General features: G+C 40.6%; 2 protein-coding genes across 19 annotated transcripts in view; both read right to left on the reverse strand.

Moving 5' to 3' along the window:
• The window catches only part of med12 (mediator complex subunit 12), a 34,417-nt gene extending 14,866 nt beyond the window's left edge, over positions 1–19,551 (reverse strand). For 5 of the 15 annotated variants that reach the window (XM_084429430.1, XM_084429428.1, XM_084429419.1 and 2 more), the window contains exons 1-25: positions 19,315–19,493; positions 17,900–18,301; positions 17,568–17,727; positions 17,242–17,417; positions 14,045–14,155; positions 13,617–13,889; positions 13,377–13,523; positions 13,193–13,292; positions 12,969–13,105; positions 12,578–12,709; positions 12,344–12,470; positions 11,999–12,228; positions 11,852–11,911; positions 10,961–11,137; positions 10,627–10,771; positions 8,988–9,106; positions 7,997–8,140; positions 5,803–5,966; positions 5,562–5,693; positions 5,229–5,456; positions 4,494–4,638; positions 2,538–2,658; positions 1,082–1,192; positions 869–982; positions 426–589 (exon numbers count right to left, since the gene is read on the reverse strand). In XM_084429430.1, coding sequence (XP_084285556.1) covers positions 426–589; positions 869–982; positions 1,082–1,192; positions 2,538–2,658; positions 4,494–4,638; positions 5,229–5,456; positions 5,562–5,693; positions 5,803–5,966; positions 7,997–8,140; positions 8,988–9,106; positions 10,627–10,771; positions 10,961–11,137; positions 11,852–11,911; positions 11,999–12,228; positions 12,344–12,470; positions 12,578–12,709; positions 12,969–13,105; positions 13,193–13,292; positions 13,377–13,523; positions 13,617–13,889; positions 14,045–14,155; positions 17,242–17,417; positions 17,568–17,727; positions 17,900–18,301; positions 19,315–19,416 — 3,921 coding nt within the window. In that variant the 5' untranslated portion in view covers positions 19,417–19,493. Of the gene's footprint in view, positions 1–425; positions 590–868; positions 983–1,081; positions 1,193–2,537; positions 2,659–4,493; positions 4,639–5,228; positions 5,457–5,561; positions 5,694–5,802; positions 5,967–7,996; positions 8,141–8,987; positions 9,107–10,626; positions 10,772–10,960; positions 11,138–11,851; positions 11,912–11,998; positions 12,229–12,343; positions 12,471–12,577; positions 12,710–12,968; positions 13,106–13,192; positions 13,293–13,376; positions 13,524–13,616; positions 13,890–14,044; positions 14,156–17,241; positions 17,418–17,567; positions 17,728–17,899; positions 18,302–19,314 lie in introns of all 15 variants that reach the window. The other 10 variants (XM_084429429.1, XM_084429426.1, XM_084429432.1 and 7 more) reach the window with 7 other exon arrangements.
• An 817-nt stretch (positions 19,552–20,368) lies between these two features.
• The window catches only part of LOC311303292 (ATP-binding cassette sub-family C member 5), a gene marked incomplete at its 5' end in the record, with an annotated part of 37,429 nt that continues 36,423 nt past the window's right edge, over positions 20,369–21,374 (reverse strand). For all 4 annotated transcript variants that reach the window (XM_084429698.1, XM_084429699.1, XM_084429700.1 and 1 more), the window contains one exon: positions 20,369–21,320. In XM_084429698.1, the coding sequence (XP_084285824.1) occupies positions 21,219–21,320 (102 nt within the window). In that variant the 3' untranslated portion in view covers positions 20,369–21,218. The remainder of the gene's footprint in view (positions 21,321–21,374) is intronic.

Here is a 21,374-nt window from a genome sequence, read left to right on the forward strand (position 1 = left end):
CCTTTCGCATGCAGGAGACAGACGCAATATGCTGCCGTAAATGACGCGAATTGTCATGTGAACAAGCAAACCCACAAAGAAACAAAACGTTCGCTAATAAGATAGATCGCTAATAAGTGTCATCAAAACTTTAAGACCTTTCATAAGTAAAAATAAGACTTTTTATGGCCTTAAATAAAATAAAAAAAAATCGAATTTAAGACTTTAAGGATCCGCAGAAACCCTGGTAATAGTGAGACGCATTTCCACAAGTTCTGGAAGATTACATCCTCGTTTTTAAGCTAGCGGTTAGGACGTCACTCAAGAACGTCTTTCTTTGCCAAAGAAATTATTTTCACAGCTTCATTCTATTTATTTTATAATACAGATTATAATAGCTAAAAATCTTTCCATGAATGAGAATCTGATCCTCTTAAAATCATCACCTGCTGGCAGATGCTCTTCAGCACATACTTGGCGTAAACCACCAGACTGGCTGTTTCAATAGAGACGTTACGTCCTCCAGATTTTTTGGAGCCCATGTCATCCTCTCCAATGTCGTCCAAGCCAGCAGGATGGGAGAAGCCAGAACCCTTCAGCTCAGCATCTCCTGGAAAAATAAACACAAAGTCACACTTTTAGGCGCCCATAAGTTCTGTATGCATAAACATCTATCTGCCAGCTGGATCCCATTTGCTCCATCTCCCATCCCTTTGGCTTTCTTTTCCTTTACCAAAAGCCTTTAACACAAGCCTTTCGTGGTTCTCTTGTTTAGCTCTCTGATCACTGGATACAGTTAAAGCTTCAGTATGATCACGAAGACATGTTATTCTTCCTGTTTGATTGGCTAAAACATGAATGCACAACAAAAAGGTCCCCAAAATCTCACCCAGCATGAAAACGGCCTTTAACACGGCAAACACGGCCCCCACCACAATGCTGTTCTGAGAAGCAGCCAGCAAGTGTCGGTCGCAGGACGATCTGATGCCCACTGTGGATTTGTCTGTGGACAGAAACGTAATTCTCAGTTTTGTGGATATATATAGCAAGTCTAGATTTGTTCAGGTGGGATGTGTAGGGGGGAGTGTGTGTTCTGCGTTACCTGATTTGGTGCCGTCTTGTGGACAGGGGTTGCGCTGTGGGGTTCTGAACAGATGAAGCAGGATCCTGCAGGTCAGTCTGGCTCCAGGTTCAGAATCCTGCTCACTACAGGCTGCACACACAAACACGAACATGTCACAACCAGAGTCTTCCATAAAAAGGCACTAGCCTCAGAACAATACTGCACATCACCACACAGACAGACCAAACGAGCTGGATAAATAAACACCCTGTCATGAATTGCTCACCCTCATGTTGTTCCAAATTGAATGACAGCACTGTTGAACTCAAAAGAAGGCACATAGAAGGAAGATGCATAGAGCTCATCAAATATGGTAAATGGAAGCTCAAACGTGCTTGCTTGACGCGCAAAGAACAAACCTCACTGCTTCTCGTGCATCAAGCAAGAACATTGAGCTTCCGTTAACCATATTTGAAGAGCTCTTCGTATGTGTCTTGATCAATGTGTGTAAGTGAATAAAAGCAGGAATTAAGGCTCAACTCACACTAAGCAATTTAAACTGTGCCCGAGCACGTTTGACCCTCAAAGTCTGGTTTGTTTGACTAGTGTAATTGCGCTGAACCATGCCCTGGCCCGCTTGAAGAGGTGGGTTTGAGCACAGTTCGATCGGGCTCGGGCAGGGTACGCATGTAGTGTGATCGCTAACCACACCCTAAATCTGCTCATGGATCTGCACCACTTGATTCATATGGATTTCTCTTACTTTAAGTCAAATTTTTTATTACGAAGACTTTCAACGGACGGACAAAAGAATGATGAAAGAATATTAAGAAAATACGTTCATTGGTGATTCAAAGATGAATGAAAGACTTCTGGGTTTGGAAGGACATGACAATTTTGGGTGAACTATTCCTCTAAATTCTCACTCAAAGTTATCATATGGCTTCAGTAGACTTGAAACTTAGCGCACAAATTATATGGACTATTTTAATGAATTCCGATTTTGGAGTTTAGCAGCCCATGTTTCCATTATGAAAAACAGCACTCTGCACATACCTTAAAAAAAAAAAAAAAATCACAGAAGAAGTCAAACAGGTTTGTAATGATATTAGGGTGAGTAAACCACCAGAATAAATTTTGTGAAAAAGATCCCTCTAAATTAACCCTAAAGAAATCAATGACAAAGTATGTGTATCCAGCATCATTCGGTCTTTCACTGCCGCCCTGAATAGCTCCTTGTGCAGTGAGCCAATCAGAGACAGACAGAGAGAGAGTCTGTGGGCACTGGGCAGTGGAAACGGCTCTCTGGCTCTAGGACACACAGCAGTGCCGCTACAGATAGAGCTTCCCAGTGTGAAATGTGGAGACATCAAACAGGCAGGCAGTTAGTACTGACATCTCTCTTACAGAAGTGTGAAAAACTAAACGCACACAGTGAATGAGTGTCTGTTTGGTAGGTGGCTGTGGGATACTGGGAGCCTGTGGAGAGTCGTACCTGCGTTCAGGAGGGAGGGGATGGCCACGCAGCGCACCAGATCCTCCAGCAACAAACACTGCCGAGCTATCAGGATGGCAACGAATGTCGCCAGTGAGTCATGGAAAGAAAGATCACTCACCTGCCAAAGAGAAAACGCATGCAATTATCACCAAGAAGTAGTCATTCTAGTCGACTAGACATTTCATCATGTGCAACAGAGACACATCTAGCTGACAAAGTAAGTCTACCAGACCTCATAACTGAGTATCTTCATTAGGCATGCCACAAAACATCTTTCTATTACAATGATAGCACAAATATGCATAAACAGCAGACAACATACTAAGGTGCGGTGACATTTACTGTATTCACAGGCAAAATCCAAGCAATCAGAAATGTCACGTGAGGGTGAAATATTTCCACGCAGAATTTACAATAAGCAAGGCTCGAAATTGTGACCATTTTGGTCGCATATGCTCCTGAAATTTAATCTGTGCGACCTAAAAATATATTTGGGAGCATTTGTGCGAGTGCAAATAATGGTTGTGGTGCGACCTGTTTTCATTTCTCTAAAAAACGTTTGCAAATTACTTCACAGTGTGTACCTTATGTGCACTGATACGTGATGGCCGGACCATCATTCTGTCCAACGTTATATAACCAATCCAGCGGTTTTCCTGCATTGAATTTTTTTTGGCGGCCGCCAAAGCCTTATTTGATCGGTGAGTGATGTAGAATAGAATGACTGCTGCGCTTGACAGGGCGCAGATATAAGTACGAGAGAGAGCACCGGCAGCGCGCGCGCACTCTCAAGTCTTCAAACAGCACGAGCCCCGTCTTGCTCTCTCTCCCTCGCGCATATTAATCAAAATCATTTGACACGATAGAAAAAGGGCGGAAGACCAAGGTTTCACGTGGAGCATTCGGAGGGGTTTTTTCTCCTGAATTACCGCGGAGTATGAATTGTGCTAAAAAAAATAAACTGCCGGGATAATCACACTTGTGCCGTAGGGCTACACGTCCACTAATGACACGTCCGATTCGCGAACTAATGACTCATTTGAACCGATTCACTGAATCGGTGTATAACAAATCGGTAACACTTTACAATAATGTTCCATTTATTAAATTATAGTTAACTACGTTAGTTAACATGTACTATTAATAAACTGCACTTTGTTAATTTGTTAACCTTTGTTAATGTTAATTTCAACATTTAGGCTACTAATAGCCTACATTATTGAAATATAATTTTTTTATTTGTTAACATTGTTAATGCACTGTGAAGTAACATGAACGAACAATGAACAGCTGTATTTTTATTAACTAAGATTAACAAAGATTAATACAGTATATTAATAGCAATAGAGTGCCAAGTGCCAAGCAAAAAATGCAGGGACAGGTGTGTGCAAACAAATCAGGTTCATCAGGTTCGATTATTAAGGCTTTTAATCGGCAGGATGCTGCTGGTCGTTCCACTCTATTGGCAGAGCTAATTATACGTCAAATATAACACCGCATACACCATCGCCAAAGAAGAGCTTGCCTTCACTAAATTTAAACCCATGTTGCAGCTCATGGAAAAAGAACAGAGTTGCGATTAACATGACGTATGCAAATGACAAATCATGTGCCTAAATAGAGCCAGAAGACCAAATTTTAAATCTTGGCCACAGGATGTGTAAAGCCCCAGTGAAATGAAATCTGTTAATATATAATTTGTAGTTGTGGTGCTCCTTAATTTTTGGTGGGTGCTCCTAAATTTTTGCTGGTGCTCCTAACTTTTTGAAGTTGGGAGCACCAGTGCTACCAAGTAAAAAAGTTAATTTCGAGCCCTGATAAGTTCAAATTGATCTAGCAAATTTGCCGCACTGACAAACAGAAAGCTGCTTAGTTCTCTGTGAACCGGGATTAATTCATCACTCCGCTGTGACTGCACCTTTAGGGGTTTACGCAAAAGATATAGCGACTCACGTCAACGTTGCAGAGTAGATCGTTAAAGCCGCAGTTGCCGTTGTTGGAAGAGCAGCAGAGAGCCTTGAGCACTCCCAACCACTCAGCACTGAGATAGCGACAGTACGCCGTCAGCTCCGCACACAGGATACCGATATCATTCACCCTGAAACAAAACACACAACATTTGCTCGCCACAGTAGAGATGCCATGCAGCTGTTCTGCTATTACTGAAGATGCTTATGGAGGATCATGCTGAAGGACTCAGGGCCAATTATTACAATAATCGCTTTGGTCATTTTTATGTCAACAACACATTTTAATTTGGCCATCTAATTAGTAACTAATAGATAACTAATTAGACAATCCTTGTGTTAAAGAAATACGTTAATCTGTATAATTTTTAATGAACGCTGATGTTCTCTCAAAAAATGCACTATAATGGCTTATTACTCGAAGTCAGTGTATTATATATATGTGTATCTTGCAGAGTTGTATATTTTGAATCAGCTTTTATTTTTGTATTTTTATTTTTCAATTTTCAATTTTTGAATGTGCTTTTATTGTTTTATTATTTTTATTTAATACAACTATTTGTGTTTAATTTATTTTGATTTCAATTATTTATATTTTCAATTTTAGTTGACAGGGCGACATTTCTAATCTCCGTTTAGTTTTTCATCTAAATGTAACCCTAACCCTTCAGCTATGATAATAACCCCGCTCAAAACATAATCGACAGAATCAGATGCCAACCTCTCAGGATCACGATGGTCCACGCACACGTCCATGAGCACGTTACACACAAAGCTGTAGCGGTTAGCTGGGCTGTCGTTGAGGATCTTTCCCACCATGGAGTGGTTGATATTGTGTGCGGTAGGATTAGCGATGGCATCGATCATGAACATCTGATCCCACAGCATGTTGGAGTCTGATGGGTCGATGTTATAGTAGATGGAATTCTTTACCTTTGAGCAGAACTCACTGTGGGAATTCACACAAAACCAGAAACCATTAGAGAGGAATGCCACCAAAACCACCAGGAATATGGAGATATATCTAAAAGTACTCACAGTTCACTGCTCTCACCTGAAAATCTCTCCAAATTTGCTCTTTAGGTGACTGCAGGAGGTATAGAGGTCGTAGAGATAGGCCAGGATACAGCGTTCAGCTGAGGAACAGTCTGCAGGATTCACGCCAGACTTGACTACAATCCGCAGCCTGCCGAGCACGATACGATACATTCATCACTGTCCAAACAGCTCAACATCTTTCCAATAGATGTTTTTGCACGGCCCCATCGAGCACAGTAGACATTAATATGACATACCCATCAAAGACCTGTGCGGTCTGGTCAGGGTTGAGGATGAGGCAGGAGTGGTATCTCCGCAGGACGGCCACGATACACAGACAGAGACCTGTAGTGTAACTGCCTGCCAGGTTGGAGGATTTCAGCAGGAGTTCTGCTTCCACCAGACTCAATTCATTTAGCAGCTACATGACCGACACACAATGAGGTTAATCACCAATATACAAAGCAGTATTAAATCAAAAAAGGGCCCTGACATACTTTAAAGGTGCTCTAAGCGGCGATGTCACACATTTTTTTAGGCTGAAACATTTTTTGTCACATATAGCAAACATCTCTTCACTATCCGCTATCTGTTGACAGCCCACAAACTGGCCCAGTCTGGACCACAAAACATAACAAACAGTGTTCCAGCCAATAACCGAAAAGAATGATTTGGAGGTGGGGTTTGGGGGGTTAGTGCGCGTGCACATGAAGGGGTGTGTGGGGAGAAGCATGAAGAGGGAAGTTAGCTAGAGGAGAGATGTCTTACCTAGACAATGACAACGACTAACGTTAGAATTATATTCTCTTGAATTTTGATATGGCCGACACTAGGGCTGCACAATATATCAAAAAATTATCGTTATCGCGATAATAGTATATGCGATATCCATATCGCAGAGAGGTGCGATAAATTGCATTTATTTTATGTGCCAAGCACTTGTGTGATGCATGCATTGGTTGTTTATCCAAATTCGACCAATCAAATGGGGCCTCACTATCTTTATACCCGCCTCCCCAGTAGATGCTATTATGCTATTGGCTAGATCGGGCCCAAAGTGGAACCTTGTGGCTCAGAGCAGAGAGTGGAAAATAAAAACTAATGGCGGGAGTAGAGACAAGCGAGGAAAATGACAACAGCGAAGAACCTGTGCCTAAAGAGAACTGGACGTCTGAAATATGGCAATATTTTGGCTTCAGTAGAGAAGACGTATCATAAATGCAGACCTGTGAAAGGGGCCGTTCACATATCGCATCTAAAAACGCATGGAAAGTCTCCTATCTCCTTTCCACAAGTGCTTGCGTCTGTCGTTGCTATGCAACCATGACCTGCGTGAGCTTGCGGAATTCTGAAAAGTTGAGATGTTCTCATCTTGTCGTGACATAGGCGGGCCTGGAAAAATGTGCTTCCATTTTGAGAGCACTTTCCGCGCGCCTGCATTTGAAATAACGAATTTGCATGCGCAAAAAACGCGATGTGTCACTAAGTCGTGCCGAAAATTTTTGGCCACGTCGAGAGGAAACTAATCTCCACAGTCATCTGGAACGCAACCTTAGGGAGCTATATGAAGACTTCAAAAAGTGTAAGCCCAAATCTACCAAAACTGCTAACGAAATGCCAAGTAACAATAACAGTCTCACAGACAACCATTAATCAAAAGTGTTGCATGTGTAACGTTAAACTCCTTCTGAAAAAACGGAGATATTCTTCTGAGGATCAGAAGAATATCTATTAGCCTACCTGTTTATTTTAGTATGATCATTATATATATAAATGATTTTTTTTAAAAACGTAATAAAAATAGCATTTCTCTAAGGAAATGTTATATTGCAAGAAATATCATTATCGCATATTTTCCCAGTATCGTGCAGCCCTAGCCGACACACGACCAAAGAGATGATGTTCCGATGAACAAATAGCAAAGAAGAGGGAAAAGGAGAAGGAACACGCAAAGTCCCGAATTTACATCGGAAAAGAGAGGACGGGATGAGGAGGAGGGAGGGTCGAGCTAGCCTCCGTTTTGTTTGACAATACTTCGAACGTCAACAAGAAGTGACGTCACATAACATCGCTTAGAGCACCTTTAAGCAAAATCGAAGAATGAACTGATGTAATTTCAAACAAAATCAGGCCAAAACAGAGCTTGTGTCTGGGATTCAAAACAGCTTGCCAAAGCGAACTTTCCAGAAAAGTTTGCTCTGGCTGGTAAACGCCGGTTGAGCAGCAAATCAACATATTATTATGATTTCTGAAGGATCACGTGACACTGAAGACTGGAGTAATGATGCTGAATATTCAAGCTTTGACATCACTGAAATAAATTACATTTTAAAATAGATTCAAATTTGTAATACTATTTCACAGCATTGCTGAGTAGAAGAGACTTGAATTTTTTGGGGTAATGTTTCCAAACAGGTACTGTACAATTCCAAACAGGATCAGCTCTCATACCTGTATAGCAAAGTCAATGAGGCCACTTATATTGAGAGAGTACTCCATGAGGTCGAAGATGAACTGAATGTGTTGGACCAGTGGGAGGTGATAGGACATCCCTAAGGCAAAGCTGGTGATCTGCTCCAGAACATTCCTGGACACCTGTGAGATAATTTAAGACTGCTTGATTATCATCATAATAGATTATTGTGGTCAATATTGTAATCATTGTCATTTACCACAATGCTTTAACAAGTTTAATCAGTAAGCAAGTTTTTCATGCAAGTCTAAAATTTGATTAATCGGACAGCGCAAGCCTGAACATCTGAACGGACATAAAAGCAAGTGAGATGGCATGATTTACAGAGAATGATTTAAATCAGTAAAGGCATATACAGTCTGGAGGAGTTGATGCTAGTCAGTCTGCATATATTGTTGACAGATTTAGCAGAAAATTGAATTGTGTATGATGGGCACAGAACTTTTAGCCTCAGACTATGAATCAGCCCAGTCAAACTTTTGATATTTTCAGCCGATTCTAGAACACATCCATGAGATTGGGAATTTTGTGTGAGGGTGAAAAACTTCCTATGGCAGATTTCAATCTCGTTCAAGTTAGTCACGCAACTTCACCACGTTGACCAACAGAAAGCAACTTGGTTTGAAAGTGACTTCTGTTTGAGTGTTGCTATATGCATTGCTATGCTATTGACAATAGACCTATTTTGTCCGTGAAATCTCAGTAAAATTTTGCTGATGTGACCAGTGACCACACATTTAGACTAAGAGAAGGGGTGAAAAATGAAACCGCTTTTGGTGCAAAACACTTGAATAAATCTTTATTAGTGCTACAAAAGGGTAGAATATGTACCCATTTAATGGAATTATGCCTCTAAAGCCTCAAGTATACTTTGTTTTCCACATTCCAAAGTGTATTTTGGGCTTAAGACACAAACCTGTGGGAAAAACAAACAGCCCACAGTAGTTTATTCATTTAATTCGGGCTGACCTGAGAGGTGACCTGGTGCTGGTCAAAGTGTGAGAGGTGCTGGAATTTAGAGAAAATGTCTTCAGCAGTGGGAAAGGCCTCGGGTTTACTCCTCTTCCTCTTCTGGCCTTCCTCACCTCCTGAGGAAAAGACAACAAAAGACAGAAATCAATTAATTCACAGCACACATGAGTGAGACCACGTACCATCAACAGGCTGTGAGCCTTAAAAGAATATCAGGAAGATGAAATACAGAGATTGCTAGCAGGTTTAAAGTGCATCATCAAGTATCCATCAGTGAGGTCAAACGGTTTTTAAAATGAAAAGCAGCTGGATGGGCGATTTATTCGTGACGGGGTCAGTGTTCTGTGCCGTGCTTGAAATAGTAATAGCTGTGGGTTGAGCCGTTTAATGTCAAGACCAAGGCAACACTTAGTCTGCTACAGAAACAATGGGATGTTCAATAACACCTCTATTAAAAAGTAAAAACAAAAGCAGTGCTGCTCTTTCTGACCGAGTCGGCAGCTAAGCTTGAATATAAGTCAATGATTGCTATTAGCATTGAAATGGGGCTACAGCTATGAATATTTAGAGGTTCAGTGCAATGAAAGGCTGTTAATAACAGAGCAGAATGGAAAATAGGGTGAAAAAAAAAAGACTAATGAAATTGAGCATTAAAGGGATAGTTCGACCAAAAATGATATTAAACCCATGATTTACTCACCCTCAAGCCGTTCGAGATGCATGTCAATCATTTTTCAGAGGAACACATTTTCAGTCATTTTAGAAAATCTCTTAGATCTTTCAGTGGTTATAATGTCAAGTTATGGGGTCCACCTCCTTCAAGTCCCAAAAATGTGCATGCATCCTTCACAAAAGTAATCTATCCAGCTCCAGGGGGATAAACGAAGGCCTTCTGAGGGTAATCCGTGCGGTTTTGTCGTAAAAATATACATATTTAAAACTTTATAAATGAAAATAACTGGCTTCCGGCAACGGTCGACGCGCGTTCACGGCAGATGGATGCTGGCGTATGATGTAGGACGTAGCGTTTGATTTAGCTATACTTCGTTCTACGTCACGACGCTTACTACGCTACGTCCTACGCCGGCATCCATCTGCCGTGAACGGACGCGCGTCGACCGCTACCGGAAGCCAGTTATTTTTATTTATAAAGTTTTAAATATGTCTATTTTTACGACAAAACCGCACGGATTACCCTCAGAAGGCCTTCGTTGAGGGTGAGTAAATCATGGGTTTAATATCATTTTTGGCCGAACTATCCCTTTAATGAAGAATGGTCTCTATGAGGAGAGACGGACAGCCAAATGTGTCACTCCAGAGTCAATAGGTCACGCTAAACTACATAATCGCAGGCAAGATCGATTGGGTCAAATAATTTGTGCTACATACCACAGCAATCATCTTCAGAGATTAGCGTTTTTGTTGTTTACACGGAGACCGTTTTCAAAAACTTGCACTTTGAATCCCGTTTTCAGGCACCCAAAATGCCTTTGTCGTGCACATGAACAGCCAAACCGCATACAAAGTTTTACGTTTTTAGTTGAAAACGGTGTTGTGTAAACAGCCCCTGATATAGTTACTCATCAAAATCTGTTAATAACTAAACGGTTGGTTTGAGTTGTGTTCACTGCCACACCTGTCTCTGCTGTACTCTTGCGGTTGAGAACCTTCAGGATGTCTTTGGTGATCTTCTTGATGGCGTGGCGAGCTTCATCTCGCTGCTTGCCTACTCCATAGAGAACCACCAGACGCTGGTTACACTCATGACTTGCGTTCTCCTCCTGAACAACAATCAATTTAGTTAGAATATTAGTCATGTTGACTACAGTTCAAAAGTTTGGGGTTGGTAAGATTTTTTATGTTTTTGAAAGAAGTCTCTTATACACGCCAAGGCAATTATTTGATCAAACAAAAATGTACAATTTGTTTTTACCAAAACAAAATTTCCCATAAATCCTCAGTGTGCTCACCTGAGGAATGGGGAAGTGGGTGGCGTACTGTATGTGGCGAGGCTGCTCGTAAACCAGGGGGAAGGCCGGGTCCATGCCCTTATCCTTGGCAGTGTTTTTGCTCTCCTGCTCTTGGGCAGATTTCTCCGGGGAAGGGCTTCCCTTCGACTCACAGTGCATTGGAGGAGAGAACATCTGCTGAAGGTTCAGACAATGAGTGCGTTTACATGCACGTTTTTAACCTGATTAAGCTGAATAAATGGACCACGCACATGATCATGTAAACACGTTAACCCGCTTCTTTTCTTATCGGAGTAAGGTCAGAAATGGCTTAAGCATAACCCGATCGTCACAGCCAGATTTTTGGCCCTTGCGCTGATTTCACCCAGCACGTAAATGCATTAACCTGCTTTCTGTCGGCTTATTGATTTTTTTTACTGTGAATGGAAATATATTGGAAACTCAGACTCTTTCTTGACCCAAAAAAATGATAAAAGTGCTCTCATCTCATGCAGAAGAAGTGGTACGGTAAAAATGCTGCATCTGTAACTGCATGAGAGGATACTATATTAGCCGTAAGTTTCACGCTGATATGTTGCAATACTCTTCTTCGGTTTTTAATGCTTTTTTTGACATCACAACCGACATAAATGAAATACTCAGACTCAGATACTCAAATTATTATGATTTGACATCACTACCGGGAAATGACCCGATTTATTAATAAAGTCTTGTAAATGTGGTTTACTTGCATTGTCTGGTTATTGGTTTGCATGTAAACCCGGACAACAGGTTATTTCAATAAGCTGACTTTTGTGAGTTATCAGCGTACTAGTGTGCATGTAAACGTGCTCAATGTTGGTACCATCACTATTACAAAATAGACATGTATTGTGAAACACTCTCTCCAACCTCATCAAAGTTAGCGCTTGAGTTGTGATCCATCTCCATCGACTCTGACATACCAGTATCCTAAAAACAAAAACAAATTAAAGCATTATAGTAAATTCTAAAACCAATTATATTACACTGTGACTGAAAAACAAATAAGCTACTTGCCTCGATTTTAACACTGCTTCCTGCATCCTGCTCTTTGCGCTCCGATTCGTCAGAGGGCTCGTCGCTGGGGGAACGTGGGCGGGGCAGATGGGAATCGGAGGCCAGGTCACCCCGGGAGATGAGGGTGCACATGTAGATGTTGTGTGAGAAGACGTCATGACGGATGAGCTCGCAGAAGAGCAGCACAAGATTAGAGAACTCCACTCGCTCGCTCTCGTTCCCGGGCTCAGCTTCACAGACACAGAGACAAAGATTAAATTCATTTAAAAGTATAATCCATCCCTAAAGCCAGAAATGGAACCAAGTTAAAAAACCATCCCAATGGACACGGATATAGTGACTCACTGAGCACAGGGGCCTGAGTGTCCAGGAACTGCAGTAGGACGTCCTGGAAGACAGGCAGTGTGGCAGTAGACAGAGACCCCGATGACACAGAGCCTTTCTCATCTACGACCTCTGACTCTCCACACCTCTAAAAACACACACAGAAACTGTCAAATGTGAACTGTGCAGTTGGACATTATGAAACTATTTTCATAATGTAAAATAATGTTTAGTGTTTTTGGTTCCCAACAGCACCTCTGCCTCAATCTCCGTCTGTCTCTTCTCCAGGAGTTTGGCCACCACCATGGCTCTGTGCGGCCCTGACCTTTTACAGGAAACAGCCCACTCACACAGCAGGGTCACCACCGCATCGTCGTCTGGACTCATCTACAGTTACCAGCACATTACAGGAAATTAAACATCAAACTGAGGATAGGCCGTTCAAAAGATCAGCATTTATTTGAAACAGAAATCTTTTGTAACGTTACGAATGTATTTGGTGTCACTTCTGATCAATTTAATGCATCCTAAATGTATTCATTTCTCTCTCTCAAAAAAGTTAAAATACTAACCCCAATATTTGAACTGTAGTGTAGCTTGTTCAGTGGGACCACATAAAAACAAATGAAAACACCGTTGTCTTTACCTCGTGTCCATCTTTGCTCTGACCCGAGCCAAAGATCCGGTTATACAGCGAGTCCAGGGAATTGCTAAAGTCAGACTTCTCAAAGCTGTGGTTATCCAAAACCTCCAATGTGTGCAGAACCCGGCTAATAGTGAAACCTATCGGGATTATACATTAAACAGGCTGTACCAAAATAAAACAAGTCCTGTCCATACTGAGATCCTGAACAGCTCATTCATGCCCACCTGCTGTGGTTTCCTGACACTTGTCGAAAGACCAGCGGAACTCCACAGCCTGCCCTCTCTCTTTCACCTGCTCTTCAATCTCCCTCACCTTGGCCCGAACCTGAGAAACATCACATTCCTTTAGACAAACTCACTAGATGAAGTGCCAGAGGATCAGATGATGCAAAATCAACTGAAATCAAACCTGCTGGTTAAAGGTGCTGGTGCCCCCCGGCATGGGCAGGTTAGAGGGGGCAATTGGCAAGAGGTCTAACGGGGAGCCGGTCTTATTACGGCTATCTGTCAGTGAGTAGTGCCAGACCAGAGCGCTGGGGCAGCACAACACGATGCTCTACACAGGGACAAACAGAACGAAACTGGCATCAATAAACAGGAAGACAGGAATCAGAGGAATGCAGCTGGAATGACACACTTAAGACAGTACCTGCAGCATGCAGCTGAGTCCAAACACCACGGGCCTGTGCTGGGGGCAGATGTAGAAGTCTGTGAAGGGGGTCTGGGGCTGGTTGCCCCCTGAAGGCTGGGAGGTGGGGGTGGGGGGCAGAGCGTTCCCTTGCTGTGCTGAAATGCTGTGGGCCGGGTGGCCGCCTGGGCCCGGGCCGAGACTGCCATCGCTCAGCAGCAAATTGAGCCGGCGTGTGCAGAAATACGCCAGCCGCCTAGATAAATAGGCTGACTGCACAAACTCCCCAGAATACTGAATGAAATAATGACAAGAGGTCAAAATCATCACACTCCATTCAGAAAACGACTGTAAAGACAGACCGAAGCTTTTAAGGGCTTTTATGGCCTTGATTTCAGGAGAAAAATCTGCAGAATTCATTCAAATCTGGTAAATTGTGTTAAACTGACCTGTAACAGGAGCGGCAGCAGCAATCGAAGAAGCTCGTCTTCTCCAGGTCTGATCTTCTCGAAACACTCCAGCACCCAGGTGAGAAACTCATGTCTGTCTAACATGCCATCCTATGTACACACACACACACACACACACAATAAACAATCATATCCACAAAAAAAATTGCCAAATGAATTATAAATGCTAGTATGACCAATATCACGTATCAAGTAATTTTCCATCTCATTTTGCTCCATTCAAAAACAATCAGTACATATCATATATATACACTACCATTCAAAGCTTAGGGTCTTTTTCAAATAAATTCATAATTTTATTCAGAACAGACTTTTATAATGCTAGAAAAGGTTTCTATTTCAATTAAATGATTTTCTTTCTATTCATCAATGTATCCTGAAAAAAAAGCATCATGATTTCCACAAAAATATTAAGCGGCACAACTGTTTTCAACATTGATAATAATAAGAAATGTTTCTTGAACAGCAAATCATCATATTAGAATGATTTCTGAAGGATCATGTGACACTGAAGACTGGAGTAATGATGCTGAAAACTTGGCTTGGAATAAATTACATTTGAAAATATATTCAAATAGAAAACAAAATTTAAAAATATTACTGTTTTTGACCAAAGTAATGAAGCCTTGGTGGATATAAGAGTCTTTTCATAAACATTTAAAATCTTACTGACCCCAAACTTTTGAATGGTAGTGTATAGATTAATGGTGAAGTGTGTCATTTTTCATGTTCAATTCTTTCTCCTATCCAAATTTAATCAACTAAAATAAGATATGACTATAATTGAGCCACGATGAGCACATAAATGACACGCATCAGATTCACCAATACATATATGCAATACATATATTTGGATACAAAAACTAAATAAATGATTTACAAATAATCTGAGACTTCATTTTATTAGTTGGAACTAATGATGTAATTCTAAGATTAATCATAACAGGTGAATGATTCGCAAAACTAACATAATAATAAGAATAATAATAACGGGAGAGTTATGACTTCAATTTCTGACCGGATGAATCACATTTGCAGCTTTTGCAGAAATTAATATTTTTAGGTGAACTCTCCCTTTTATAATGTCATCTTTGTGGGACATAACTCTAAATTCTTTGTTGAACTCACTTAAAGGGATACTTCACCGATTAGCATTAAGCTTTGTATCAGTAGAAACCCAGTAGTATTGTTGAATGACTGTGCTTCCCTCCCTCATGTCCCCCTGAGACGAGAGATTTATGTATTGTGTGTCTGGAAAAAAAAATCAGATGACGCAAAAATCATCATTTTGCGTCATCTGAGGCTTTTTTGGCCAGAGGCGAGAGACTCCAGCCAGTAGTAGGAGCTCGTTCCGCATGTGTTCAACCTGCCCATAGGGGGATCTCACAATAAAATGGCGTCTTTTCAGTTTCGAGTCAACTAGTAGTCTAGTTGTATCATTTCTTCCGATACTGCCCTCTGCAACCGGTAGGCATGGCTTAGGAGTGTCCTCGTAGGGCAGCGAAGCAAGTGCATTCTGGGAGTTGTTGTCTTTCATCCACATGAGCCAAAAATACCTTTTCTGGCTTTTCTCAGTCTAGAAGGCACCAACTTCTACAATAATTTCACATTTCTACTACATAAATGACCCAATTTAAATAAACATTCATCTTTCCAGCAGTGAAATATCCCTTTAATAACAGGACAGTGAGACATTTCTACCTTCAAACAGTATAACACCATGACACCCAGACCTAACACAATGACTTCAGATCTGACAGCCTCTGTACTACATGAGATGGCAACACACAGCATCTTTAAAATCACCATGAAATCAAAATTGACAATTCTTGTTTTTTGTTTTTTAATGGGATATTATAGAGCTGCACGATTCTGGATAAATTAGGAATCACAATATTTATGAATTTTTTCCAAATAGAGATCACGATTGTCCCACGATTCTAAACAGACAAACTAAACAAAATAACTTGTAACTTTCTAGAGGTTCTGACAAAAATGTGAAATGCTGCAGTCATAACTTAAACATTAAAATAGTTTGATTAATTTGAGTGAATTATAAAAATTTAAATTAATGGTTTGAATGAATGATTCAATGACTCACTCATAAATACTTCACTTGTTTGGCCCTGTCCCAAATGGCACCCTAAGCACTCGCGGTCTTCCTACGAGTCCGCACTTTTGTGTCGTAACGCCGCTTTGACTGTCAGGGAGAAGTCTGATGCAGAGGTCGCATCAGTGCAGGCTCGGCAAAAGTGCGCATATCGACTGCATAGGGGGCACTCACGAGCACCCTTCTGAAACCTAAAATGACAAATGGGACACCCTAAAAAGTCCCATGGACTTAACGGACACGCGCACGCGGCAGTCATTGTAAGTCCACAAGACCTAAAGTACATATGAAGTGTGCCATTTGGGACTGGGCCTTTCTTTACTGGATGAATCAGTGTTTGAGCAAACCACTTGAATGAATGATTCAATGACAACGCCATCTACTGGTGTAACGATGTAGATACAATCTTTATTTGAAGTGTCAAGTTACTTTCAAAAGGTGATTTGCTCTATTTTGATTGCTACCATAGACATCAGTGTTTATATCCGAAATATAAACTTTTATCCCATGTACTTCTGTGATAATTTGAATATATGTAATTTACACAACCATACTGTGATGTTCACAAGACTTGTTTGTGAAGCTGTTTCATACCTAAACATGACAACTGCTCTCTCTGGCTCAGCAGCAGCGCCAACGCAGATATGAATGTTCCGCTGAGATTTTGTCAAAGGTTTAATAGACAGGCTAATTGTTGTAATTTAGGAACAAGATCGTTAGGAACACGAATAATCGTGTAGCTCTAGGATATTGCAGTATTTATTATAAAATGATTTATCCGTCCACACATCCTTATTTTTTTCAATCATGTATCCCCTCCCACTTGCAGTGACATCTCCTTTCTTCTCTGATGACGCGTTTACTGGTGCGAGGACATGACAACATGTCACTCACATGAAATTGACCAATAGCAAACCACAAGCATCCAATCAACTCCCTATGGACAAAATCAAGCCCCACCCTACATTCGTTCTTGCTCGGGAAGCAGTTTCACTCGGATATACGTCCCAATAGGGAAGAAAAGTCGTTAGTTTCATGCAGACTTTAAGTAAATGGGCCCACCCACCTGGAACATGAACATGGCCAGTTTCTCGTTGTACTCCCACTGTTTCATTGCCGTTTCGACCTCTGCAGGAGGAGCGGGCAGAGGAGACCCGCAGCCCTGGCTGGGAGACTGTCTGTAAAACTCCGCCACCTTCTGCAGCTGCTCCCACAGGTATTTAGTAATTATCTGAGTCCATTCTACAGAAGCCAGATAAAACCAGTGAGGCATTGCAGCACAAAGCCCAATTACACAGCACAACAACAGAGGACATCCCATCTTCTTTCGAGAATTAAAAGAGGACAATTCTTATATGAGCATACAGAACGATGCACATTTACCACACTAACCTATGCAGGGGTCAATGACATGCCTCTTCTTCACCTTGGTTTCAGTTATGGCAGCGTGATACGCACATGTCATTTTAATCATCCAGGCAGATCGCATCACCGGCACAGAGTACTTGGCAAGGTAGCCAAACACTTCCTCTTTCTTGCTGAAGATAGGAACCTAGCGCACACACACACAGCAATTAGACTAATGCAAACCCCAAGAAAAGAGCATTTGACCTCCCACTGTGAAATACTGTAATGCTCAGAGGTTTGTGCGCTATTAACATATTAGGGAAATACAACAAGTGATCTGTTAAGAGTTCACAAAAAGGAACAAGGCAAAAGCTAACCTTTTTAGCAAGCTGAGTTAGGGGTTTGGTCCCGGCCAAGTCCGTGAACCAATTGTTAATGGAGCTCTGTGACCTGGCTGTGACGAGCCAGAAATTGTCCTTCTGATTGACCTGCGGCTTCCTCTTCCCAGTGTCTGGAAATGTGTTGCAGCGTAACTTCTCTGCGATGATGCTGCTGAAGTTTGAGCTGATCTGAAAAGCAGAAGGAAACAGGAATCCCCAGTGTAAACGAATGAGGATGAGACTGTAATAAAATGCATGCATGCAATTGACCTTTGAATGAATTGATAATCTTACCTTTGAAGGGTTGAAATTGACATTTTTAGCGCTGCCATGCTCATCGCCTGAAACAGCCGGCTGGTTGTTAAATCCTTGCTTGACGTTCAATGCCGTCAACTCATCCTAATAAACGAGAGAGTGATAGTTTCAGTTACTACATGCATATCTCATTACAGTGCACAGGAGAGTTAATCAGAGTTAATCAGTCCTCCATCCTTATGAGAGCTCAAAATACTGAATTCAGACCATAGACTGTAAAAAATAGATTCAGACTGAAAAATCTGCAGGCACAAGTATAAGAGATCACATGCAATGCTGAAAAATAAGACTCGTGATGCAATCCACACACCTTATATAATATATATATATATATATATATATATATATATATATATATATATATATATATATATATATATTCTGTTGCTTCTATCTTCTTGACAACAGTCTTAATCCGTTTGTGATATAATGGTTGTGTCTAACGTTACCTGGAAACCATTTTTAGGCATCACAGGCACGTACATGGTTTTTGCATGCATAGATCATTAATATACAAAATTCTGAACGAGGCAATGATGGCTACAAACGTTGCCTATCTAGACAGCTCGCTAGGTTTTAAAACGCATCCATGACAAACACTTCAATCCACGAGCAGTTGTCAACAAACATAAACAACCCGACAGTACTAACGGGCTATTGGGATTGTTTACATCTCAAATAAAGCTTTATTGATTGCAAATACTTATTTCCTAATTATACAAACACAAGATAATGATTATTAACAGTCGTACATTTCATATGACGCGCTTTTTAAATGGCACTGCGACGATGAAAGTGGCATTAAACAAAAAGCTCGATAAATATAGATCCTTACGTCATTTTTAAAGCGGAGTTTCACTAATAAAATATCCCTTTTGTCTCTCTAGCCATCTGCAACAACAACTAAAGATGAAGACCGAAATTATTTTAAGGCAATAAATTATGTTTTTCTGTTCAGCTAGTCGAGCCGTTCGGTTCATTGTTATTGGTCGTTAGCAGACGGCAGGGCCTCGTCTTAACATCCCTGAAAAAACACTCTGTAATTCACTATTTAAACGTTAAATGTGGCTAGAGAGGAAGAGGGAAAGTGGCCTAACCTCCTTTTGCTTCGGGTCCTGTGGATAGACGTCCGGGGGACCGAGTCTGGGCCGTTTAAGAGGCCTGTGTTCGTAGCTCAGAATGCCGAAGGCAGCCATCATCCCCGCGGCATGTCAGCCCGGTGTGTGGCCGATCCTGAGCGCTGCTGCTGCGGCTAGAGCTCCGCAGCTTCACCGATGCTTCCGCTACGACGGGATTGATGGGAAAATACAAGACAACATAAAAGTCCCTTCAGTACAAAATAATGGAGCTTCTTTGATTATAATGACTTTATTTGTTCGATCTAGAGCTCCTGCAGCGTCGTTGTGGTTATTTTGTTTCGTGTTGTGTTTTTTATTACTGCTAGATGAGTGACTATAGGCAAATTAAAATGCATGAGGCTACATGTATATTACCAGAGAATGTGATATTACTGCTTAGGATGATAAAAGTCCAAAGTGAGAACCATGAAATATAAATCTTTTTTTTCCTATGAAATGTTTATATTACGTTTGTCTTTATATAAAGTGTCATATTTATATTAAAAAAAAAAATCAAAAAAATTCTTAATGGTGTTTAAAGGCATGCAGGAACAAAATGTAAATTTAAAAAAAATCTTTATCTTTCAACTGTGACAAAGGTCTTACACACACAAAGCAGTTAAATGTATAAATATACTTTTTATTCAATAAAACATTTTTATAACAATCAAGTGTTCAACAACTACAAAAGTATAATCTATGGATCTTAAAGAACAAGGCAACTCTTAATGATTAACATATCTAAGCTTGTGAACTGATTTGTATTTATCTTGATATTTCCAAGATTAATATCTAAAGAGATACTGCATGGTGTGGCATACATTTATTTAACAATAACAATAATAATAATAATAATAATAATAAATAGACTGCCAAAGGCCTATAGATCCAAATTCCTGCATAATTCAGGTACCTGTGCAATTCAGCTTGGAAAATATAAACAACTTCTCAATCATTCCTGAAGAGATCATGCAGTGAGGTCTTGATATGAAGAAGTACAGGCACTCCTCAAGAATCTAAGGGATTTTTTTTTAGGATTTTTGTTGAGAAAATGATGTCAGATAACAGAAATATGCACTTAGAATTATAGTCTTGATGAATTATTATAATAAATCACATTGCACATTTTTCTCTCTAAAACACTTAATTGCACAATGCTTTTGACAGACATCCATCATATATATAACAGCAGAGGCACATAACTTACACAGTATGAGTGACACCAACAACAACAACAACAAAAAAGAATAAGAATAATGAAAATAAAACACATTTCTCTTTTTTTGGTGCTGATCTCTGGAATGATTGATATGTGTGACTGATTTGAATGTCATCTTTGGTTGGATTCATATGCATGAAAACGTCAGATACATATAAGGCAATTCAATAATACCTTATGGTCAATACATATCTTGCATACTTTATAGAGCCCAACATGAATTATAGCAAATAAAAGAAAATGTAAATAAATTACATTTATCAGTGTGCTAAATTTACTTCTACCAAACACAGGCAGAAGATCTAGTCCAGCATGAGAAATGCCCTCAATCAACACTTGTCTGACGGCAAGAGTCAGGACGCCTCTCTGGCAGGCAGGATTATTCACACGTCAACACAAATAAAGTGCCATCAACATAAATGTTTCCATTGGAAAGCTGTCCTTCAAGACATCGTATACCGTATGAACTCAAAATCTCTCATTGTGTGAACAACAACATTATCATTATCTTAAAGTATAACAAACAAACGGAAAATCTCAGTTTCAGCAGCTTGAAGGATTTTAACTCTGCATCTGGTATAAATCTTCTCAGCAGCAGGTTGGAGGGCCTCTCGTCCTCTCTGAATGTTTCGTAGAGCAGAGGGTCCGTGTGCTCAACGCCTGCTTAGTTCTTACAGGTGAGCGTTTCTTCTGCTGCCACCATCATGGCATGGAAACATGAGTTTTCATTGGCCAGCAAGTTTGAGGGGGTGTCAAACTCCAAAATCTATTTCAAAGATGATAAGATGTTACATGACCATAACTTTGTCTATATTGACTG

This window comes from Rutilus rutilus, assembly GCF_951802725.1.
Source record: "Rutilus rutilus genome assembly, chromosome: 14".
NCBI lineage: Eukaryota > Metazoa > Chordata > Actinopteri > Cypriniformes > Leuciscidae > Rutilus > Rutilus rutilus.